Below are 9,835 nucleotides of genomic sequence, written 5' to 3'. Positions count from 1 at the left end.
TAGGATTGCATTACCAAAATCCATGAGTATTCATAATGTGTTTCATATTTCATTGCCTTAAAATTAAGTTCTTGATGATAATAATGTAATTGAATAGAACATAATTCAATTGGAACTTGAGGGAGACTTTTAGGTCTATCCAGTGGGAATTTTGGACAGGAAGGTCAAGATGCTATAGAATTGAGCCATTGCTTTGGTAGAGGTGCTACCGAAACATTTAAATCATGAGGATGCTACATAGGTGTTGGTTTTTTGGTAGCTATGGGAGGTATTACACAACTACTCAAGTCATATTAATAAAAGAAAAATAAATTAATTTGATTTAAGTCAACTCCAAAAGTTCAAGTCAGCCCAACAAGGAGACATGCCCCTTGGGCACCAAAATAACATTATTAAAGGACATTTAATCTCCTCATTTCAACATTAACTCACACATTCTAAAGAGAAAATTTGTGGAGTGTTATTCATTTGAGGTGGCTGCAACCATCAAGGAGTCAATGAGGCGAGTTTTCTATCTAACAAGAAGAGAAGTTTTAGGGCTGGTATGTGCCCCAAACTCATCCACATACATATGTTGGAGAAGGGATGATATTGTGGATTTTGTTTGGTGTATAGAAGAGGTTGTGAGAAGACCAAGTTCTGGTCGAGATCCATAACAAGGAAAAGGGTCTTAGGGTGGGCTACATATAGGCCTTTACAAGAGCTTAGTTAAGGCCAATCCATGGATGTAATAAGGGTGCCGAGGAGACCACAGAAAGGGGACAAAGATAATTTATAATATGATGCAGGAAGAGGCTTAGAATGGCCTGTAATAGGCTGTAGGAAGAGACTGAGGAGATCTTGTAACAAGCCATAGTTAAAGGGCCTTAGGGAGGTTGCACTTGGTTACGACAGTGGATGGATATGAATCATAGATTAAGGGCTAAAAATAATCCGGTTAAGGGATTGAACAAAGTTGTTAAGGGATCAGAACATGACTTAAGGAAGGGTGATTGACTTAGGTTGACTTGTAAACTATTATATTGTACATATGTTGAACAAAAAAATTTCTCCTAGAAACGGTTGTTGGGTTTTTCTCCCAAGTTTGGGTTTCCCAGGGAAAAATTGTGGTCCCTACTATGCATGATTATTCTATTGTGATCTTGACTATTTCTATTGTATTTATATTTGAATATTTTGTGTAATTTCTTAATGATTTCTTGGGGTGTGTTAAAGTAATATCATATATCATTGTGTTGTGGTAAAACACAACCCCCCCCTTTTTGCACTTTTAAATCTCACATGGGGACCCTTTTAACTGATCGTTTGGTAATATTATTATTGGATTTTGAGAATGTGGATGGTCTAAATGAGTTCGACGTGTATTTATCTGTCTATCTCAATTTGTTTGACCTCATTTGGATTAGTTATTTACAAATTTCGCTTGTTTGAAGATTGGATGTGTTTTAGCCACTTTTTTTTTTTTTTTGGGTTGATCATGTCTTGGTTGTTGCAATAAGCGCCTTGTATGATTGGTGATTAGATTTTATAACAACAATCTATTATTGGTCATGAGAAGGTGATGTGGCATCTTAAGTTGCTAATTCACCTCGCTTTTTGCTCAGAGATACACATGTTGTTTGTTTCCTTCACATGGCATTGTAAATATTAACATATGAAACATCATATTGTAAATATAATATATAATAAATTAGAGCTTTTTGTAAATAATATAAATTGAATTTATTGTAATATAATATATATAATAAATCAAACTTAAAATAAAGAATAACAAAGTTATTGTTAAAGTGTATATATATTCAAACATATATTTAAAATAAATAAATAAAACAATTAAATTCACCTTATAAATAATTTATACTTTTTGTACATACTTTAACTTAATGTATTATATATATATTTTTATATACATTAGCTTCTCACACATTTTATTTTCACCAAAGGGAGGCAGTACACAACACATTTAGTATAAACATGGTTCTTTAATTTTTAAGTTTGGTTTGAATTTTTCGTATGCATCAAAATTTGGTAATGTCAAAGCGAGTTTGTTCACAAAGACACTATTTCCATTCCCACATGCTGGTAAATTCCATCTCAAGTAAAACCAAACTCTTAAAACAAAATACCACAATTTTGGCAAACAATATCGTGCCATTCATGTATCCATCACATTTTTCTTCACGCAAATGCACATTCAATCACATGGAGTGCAATCTGAACTAACCCATGACAGGTCATATAGGTATCGCCCAGTCCATCTTATGCAGCCCACATGGCAATTCTGCATTCATTCCAAATAGCATCAAATGCCAATTTACCGCCAAACTAGATCTCAGGGATGCATTTTAAATACTGATTGCATTCATTTATTGCCACATGATTTTGAGTGATGCTAAAGTTTTCTAAGTTGTTGAATGATGATTAGTTTTGTTATATTGCAGGTCTGAGGATAAGAGCGATTTTTCCAATCAAAAAGGCATAGCAACAAATTATCGCACCACATACATTGAAACTACCTCATACAAGAATGAAGATTCTGGCGACTTCTAGTTTCAAAACTGATGTGAAACGCGCAGTGGAAGGTGCAGGGTGCATCATTTGGAACAGGATTTGGCACACAATTCTGGATTTTGAAACAAACTCATGCCAAATGTTCCACCTGCAACCATGCAAGACCCACGTAAACACGAGGATCAATGGCACACTCCAGTTTCATTCTCGAACGGGAGTCTCATGATGAATGCCTAATTGACAGAACGCCGATGGCAAGGATTTTCATGACATAATCTCTGATCTGCCCCAATAATCGGATCCCATGAAATAAGCAACAACTATTGTCAGTTGGAAACGAAATCGATCAGTTTTCCATACACAATATGCATCGCATCAAAACAATCCGTTTACAAGTCCGAACGATGTGGAATTGGAGAGAAAAGAATGCAGGAATGGATGTTGACCCAACGAGAGTAGCACAAATGGCTGCCAATGGAAATGTGACAATGCGATGAAATTAAGACGCCTTCAGCATTCTTACAAGAAAAATTTCAATCTTGGGATACAAGAAGATAATTTAACCGCAAAAGAACTCAAATATATCGCTGGGAGGTGAATTCTTGGCATGACAGATCAAGCTTTGGAAGCGACCTTCATACTTTTCAAAGAGAGATGTAAATTTAATGATGAAAACGAGCGGCTCGACATGTGAAATACACCCTTTTCAATCCATACTTTTTTTTTTTTTAACTTAATTTTAAATTAGAATTTATCTTCCTTATTATTATATTAGTTATAGAATTTAATTCAATATAGTTATTTAAATTTAGTTTATATATCAGATTTGGATTCTATTTGATTTAATTAAATCATTTTTATTTAAAAGAAAAAAGATTTGTTGGTTTGAATTATAGGTGGAATGGAGGATTTGAAGCCTAAGCTCAAGGAGAAGGAAACAAACTTATATGGCTATATAAGAAGCATGGATACAACAACAGAAGGGGTCGCGATCCAGCATAGGGGATTCTCTACTATGATTCAATTTGTGCTTATGCACTTCTGTTTTGCACAGAGAAAGTGATTGTAGAGATTGAAAGAGGGTTTTTGGCCCTATTTTATTGCTTAGCACTATTGCATGTAGTAAGATCATAGGTCTCAAATTCTCAAGGACTGCGTATTTTGTAAAAATATTTGGCATTGTTTAAATGAATTTCCATTCATGTGTACTATTACCAGAATGCTGAATTTTTATTTTTATTTTTGTCCAAGTTTTGTAATTGATTTCGATCTTTATTCTAAATAGTATTTCTTGTTGATATCTAACACTATTGTTGGTTCAATTTTGATATGTTATTGAAGCTTTACAGGAGCTATCTCCAAGAGGCAGAACAAGATCGAATCTATAATGAATTCATTGAAGTATATATGAGATAAATGATAACTATTTATCATTTAATCGCAAATGTATTTTGCTTTTTATTCCATTAATTAATATGAACTATTTCTTTTAGTTAATGGAAATCACATGGTGAATTCACTCATAAACCAGTCCTTCCCCCTGTTTTATTTCATTTGCTCTCGGATTAGGAGAGGGCTATCCCGTTCTAGTTCGAGATAGGATTTTCGTTTTAAATTATTTTTGCATTTGTAAATTAGTTCTACATAAAGTTCTCTTTCGTTAGAGGCAAACATCTTGGTTCTCAGTGGCAAGATTGAGCCCTTATATTAGTCAACCTTCTTGATTGATTTTAATCTTTATTCAAAACACTAAAAAATCAATCATAAGGATTAATGTAATATATTGTATATTAAGTTATTTATTTTTAATCAATAACACTTAACATTTGAAATTACTTTTCTTTTCTTTTTTAGAGTTAACTTTAGCATACTAATTATTAATTAGTTTTCTAACATTAACTTTCAATAAATAATAATAACCTAAAAGAATTAGAATAATTTTAATTTTACTTAGGTAGTGTATTTAATTAGATCTTATTTTAATTAAATGTTTCCTTAGAATAATAATAACATTATTAGTTTAATTAAAATTTATTTTATATTTCATCGTAGATATATTATAATCTTGTAATAAACTAGATTAAATATTTAGTTTTATTGTTAGAACTATATTAGTAATATTTAGGATATATTATAGTATAGTTATTTTATTATAAAATAGTATTTTTTTTCCCACAAGGAAAATATCGTAACTTCTATTAATGGAGAAATTACATTTTACAGATGCAGTTGCATTCAAGATTGTGGAACGGTTACCGTCTGGTATGGAGTCTTAACAGCTAATGCTGTAATATGCCTGTATAGGACTTTCACATTCTGGCTCTGCGCAGAGAGCCCAGCAGTTTCTGGTACAGCTACAAAAATGTTGTACAAAAAAAAAACTATAACAGCTGATCATGTAAGCTACAAAATAACATAGATTATGTGTGGGACCAAACCCAGACCTATGGTATATCGTGAAATGGTCTGTGGTAGTATTGATGGGATGATCCATCAATGTCCTCTTTGATTAGCCAGCCGTCCCTTTGTATTTGAGTTGCTGCTTTGGAAAGCTGGTCCGCCTCAGTGTTTTGTTCCCTGTATATGTGGCTGCAGTTGAAGGATTCAAATGATGCTATCAGCCTTTTTGTCTCTAGGAGAATGTGGCTCAGAGAGTATGTATGGCAGTGTGCTGTGTCGTTCAACCAATTGCAGACAATTTGTGAATCTCCGAATAACTGAAGATGGCTGCAATGTTTCTGTATGGCAAAGTGGATGATATGCTTTGCTGTACATAATTCAACAAAGTTGTTGGTACCACGACCCAGATTTATCTGAATTTTATAGAAATGGGTATTGCTGAGATAAAGGAGCGCTCCTCCACCACAGCCTATTTCTTGTGCAGAGCCGTCGAAAAAAGCCCAGGGCTTCGATTTATCCAGGTTGATTTGTCTGAAGGTACGCGTGGTATTTTTTGGTACAGCTGTGGGAAGTAAATCAAAATCTGCTATAGTGTGTCTCAGAATGACAGGCCACTGTGGCTCCCTATTTTGAAAAATAACCTGGTTTCGGGCAATCCATATAGCCCAGCAAACAAGTAAGGGTATGTTGACGGATTTGCCTGTGTGGGATCGACACCAATCGCTCCATGTATCCATGAGATTCTGTCCCTGCCAGGTCTTGAGGGATGGATAATGTGTAACGATGCTCTGCCAGAATGCTAATGTGGCCTGACAAAAGAGGAACAAATGTGCAGTGCTTTCCTCACCTGAACGGCACAAATGACATCTGAACGGCCCGTGGAATGCACGCTTCATGAGGTTGGTACCAGTTGGTATTTTATCAGCAAGGATGTTCCACATAAGGAGGCGAGTACGGGGAGCCGCGTCCAATTTCCAGAGCGCTTTCCAAACAGGGAGAATAATCGTGGGCTTATATGGCTCCATTAGAGTAATATATCCCAGCTTGGGCGAATAGGTGCCATGGGGTGCGATTGCCCAGATCAATTCGTCGTGGCCTTCAGTTAGTCGAATATGGGCCTGCGACAGTGCATCGGTATAGTCACGCCATACTAGATGCCATTGATCAGGGAATTCTAATGAACGGGGAGAAGCCCACGCTTGATGCAGGAGGGTTGTGTTCGCCCTGTCCCCAATTTGCCTGATATGTGAGATTCCATTGGCATGGAGGTGCGCTAATAGCTCGTTTGGTAACCTGTGCGAATTACCGCACCCGACCCACGGATCCACTCTGATCCTGACACTGTTACCCTGTTTGATGCGCCAGGTGATTCCATCCCTCAACAGCGGCAACGAATGGAGGACTGCTTTCCAGATATTTGAAGTATTTCTGCCCGGGATGTGTTGTAGACGTAACCAGTCCATGAGGTGCATTGGTTTAATGTATTTTGCCTGAGCGACTCAAGCCCATAGGCTGTCCGTGGTCAAGAGGTACCACCCAAGTTTGGCAGCCAACGCCTTTGCAAAGTAATCGAGGTTTTTAATGCCCCAGCCTCCCCAGCGCTTGGGTTTTGCTATGGTAGCCCAATTCACCCAGGCAAAATGCTTCCCTGTATGATGCCCATTCCATAAAAATTTTGCACATATGGTTTGTAATCTGTTCAGGATGCCCCGAGGTATCCATGCCAAGGTCATCCAGTATACAGGGGTGGCCTCAATGACTGCTTTAATAAGAGTCAATCTACCGGCTCTGGAAAGATATCGGTGATACCAAACCTGTAATATTTTCTCCACCTTCGCTATTAACCACGACCAATCTGCAATCCGATAGCCAACAGGTTTTAATCTGTACCCCAGGTATTTGATGCCTTCAGATAATGATAAAGAGATGAAGGGGAAGCGCTGAAGAGCAAAGGTATATTCATGTTGTGAGCAGCCAACCACCGTAATTGTGGATTTGGTCTCATTGATCTGCATGCCTGTGGCCTGTTGAAAGAGAGCAAAAATGTTCTGGAGAGTTGTGGTGTCACCTGTGCAACCATTAAGAAAGATGAGTATGTCATCGACAAACAAGAGGTGCGTAAGATGAAAATACTCTGAGATGTTGATGCCATTGAGTTGATTCCTATCTCGAGCAGATATAAGAAGCCGACTCAAACCTTCCATGATGAGGAGGAAAAGAAGCGGTGATAATGGGCATCCTTGCCTGAGCCCTCGTTCAGAGGTAAAGAAGGATGTGGCTTCACCATTAAGAAGAATGCTGTAGGGCACATCAGAGATGCAGCCCATTATCCATTTTGTGTAGCTATAGGGAAAGCTGAGATGAGTCAGGAGAAGCCTGATGAAGAGCCAGTTGGCTCTATCGAATGCTTTTGACAGGTCAACCTTTAAAATCAGGCCCTTTTGTTTTTTTGTATGGAGAGTATGTAGGAGCTCTTGTGCGGTGGCGATGGCCTCATGAATCTGCCGATGATGGAGGAATGCAAACTGTTCAGGGGATATGTGGCGAGATAAAATGGGCTTAAGACGATTGGCGATGATCTTAGCGATGATTTTGTATAGGCAGTTGCAGAGGGAGATGGGGCGGAAGTCGTTGTAGGATGAAGGGAGATTGGCTTTCGGGATGAGAGCGATGAAGGTGGATTTAATAGCTGATGAAATCCTGCCAGATCTTCTACTTTGCTCAATAATATTGAGGAGATCATTGCCCAGCAGATCAAGGAATGCAATGTAGAATTCGATGGTCCAGCCATCAGGACCGGGGCTTCTATCCTTCTTGAACCACTTAATGGTGGATTCTAGCTCCTCCATGGTGACTGCCTTAGTGAGCTCCTCTGTATCATCTTGAAGGACATATCTGGGAAAATGCTCTGCCACTCGCATGATCTCCAGGATGTTTGCCACTCTGGGGGCCTTATAAATGCCTTTAAAGTGATTGATCGCTAAGCTGGCCAGGTTCCTCTGAGATGTAATTGACTGATTTTGTTCATCCTTGAGCTCCCAAATAGAATTGATAGCTTTTCGACCATTGGCGAACTTGTGATAGAAAGTGGTGTTAGCATCTCCCTCGTTAAGCCAAATGGCCCTGCTGCGCAGCCGCCAGCTTTCCTCTCTGCATTTCAGAATCTGTGTGCGCTCGGTAACGAGGGAATTGAACTATTCTTTGCTTCCTGTAGTAGTGTAGATGCCATCAGTAGAGATCTCATGATCATATGCTGCAATGGCTTTTTCAGCTACTTTTAAAGTGTGATCGTCCCGGACCCGCTTCTGGTGTGCCCATTGCTTGGATAAGCGCTTTAATTCAGCTAGTTTCCTCACAAATCCGGCCGAGAGCTCCTCCTGATCACGAATTGGATTGTTCTGCCAATATTCGGTGACCAAGTGTATATAGGAGGGATCCTTTAACCAAGTAGAATTGAATTTAAAAGGGCTCTTGATTTTGTCATAGGAGTCAGCTGTCTCTAGTAAGATAGGGCGATGATCGGAGATGCCGTCGGAGCCGACCCACTGCCTAGTGCGCGGGAGATGGTTATAGAGGGTTTCTTTAAGCAGGAACCTGTCTAATCTTCTAGCCAAGCTCTGATTCCCACTTCTGTTATTCGTCCAGGTGTGCTGTAGTCTGGCAGAGGGTATGTATACCCAGTGATGCTCCTCCAACAGGTTGGATATGGTGTCTGAGAAAGGGTCTGTCAGGGCAGAGTGACCCCATGACTCACATTGACCCATTGTGAAGTTTACGTCGCCACCAAGCATAATATTGTCCTCCTTCAATAGGTCAGATTCAAGTAGCGCACTCCAGAAGGGAGCCCTGCTAGAACATGGACCATAAACGTTGACAATACGCAGGTTCATTTCCATGGAGAGAACATAGATGTCCAGGCCTATGAATCCCCTGCCGCCCCAAATGTTACAGATCTTGATGGCTTTGTTGAGGATCCCAATAGCTAATCCGCCCAATCTCCCTGATGCGTCAATAGCATGAAATGTCCAGTATGGCATCCAAGATTTGAAGGAATGGATGAGAGTGTCTGCAGGACAGAGGGTCTCTTGTAGTAGTATGATATCTGGTTGAGATATGGAGAGCAATCTCCTGAGCGCTAATTTTTTGGGGGAACTAGCAAACCCCCTACAGTTGAAAGAGAGTACCTTCATGAGGGAAGAGGGACAGGGCCATGCTTTGCTCTAAGGGCCCAGGGGATGGTTTGTTGTCGCCCAATGGCAACTTCAGCGTCGGCAGTGTGTCTGGCTTTAGAAATACGCGATGGTCGACCACGAGATTGCTTAAAAGGAGCTGATATAATGTCAAGGCCGAAAGCATCGCCGCCTCTGTCTTTAGATCTGGATCTGAGGGCATATCGAGGGGAAATTGGGGGGGATGGAGCAAGGGAGGCGGATATGGATGGAGTGATCAAGGAGGGCGAACTTGGGGGAAAAGCGGGAGCCAGAGGCGGAATGGGGCAATGGAGGGAGGGAGGGGGAACCCCCGAAAGAGGGTTAGATCCATGAGGGCAAGAGTTCAGATGCGGAGCAGTATCTACAGAGGGAGATGTATGAACCGGAGGGGAGGAGGGATGAGGGATCGATGAAATATCACCCATCTGCTGAGGAAACTCTTGCGCTTGGTCAGGCAATGGACAAGAAGTGGGATCAATAGTGCAACCTGGAGGGTCATGTGTACCATCAGTAGCCTGGTTATGCTCCGTTGAAGGTGCCTCCGATCCTTGCAGATCAGGGAAGTGAGGGGGAAGTTCAGTAGCCTCATCCTGTGGTCGCTGCTTACCCTTGTGAAGGAGAGGGCAATCCCGGTATAGATGTCCAACTTGGTGACATCGACGACATCTATACGGGATCCCTTCGTAATCAATAATCTGTTTACGCGCCAAGTC

At 40.0% G+C, this 9,835-nt stretch overlaps 1 protein-coding gene across 1 annotated transcript; it reads right to left on the bottom strand.

Moving 5' to 3' along the window:
* Positions 1-4,955: 4,955 nt before the first annotated feature.
* On the bottom strand, positions 4,956-6,383 carry LOC149250402 (uncharacterized). The gene has a single exon (XM_089453638.1). It carries the CDS (start codon positions 6,381-6,383, stop codon positions 4,956-4,958), a length of 1,428 nt encoding a protein of 475 aa, XP_089309764.1.
* Positions 6,384-9,835: the final 3,452 nt, after the last annotated feature.

Source organism: Pinus tabuliformis, chromosome 7 (genome assembly GCF_031772625.1).
Source record: "Pinus tabuliformis cultivar Carrire ecotype Pingquan chromosome 7, CPIR1, whole genome shotgun sequence".
Taxonomy (NCBI): domain Eukaryota; kingdom Viridiplantae; phylum Streptophyta; class Pinopsida; order Pinales; family Pinaceae; genus Pinus; species Pinus tabuliformis.
This window is presented reverse-complemented; position numbering and strand designations above follow the sequence as displayed.

What these genes read in the sequence shown, in the direction of transcription:
- LOC149250402 (XM_089453638.1), bottom strand. Translation starts at nt 6,383, where the DNA reads ATGCACCTCATGGACTGGTTACGTCTACAACACATCCCGGGCAGAAAT.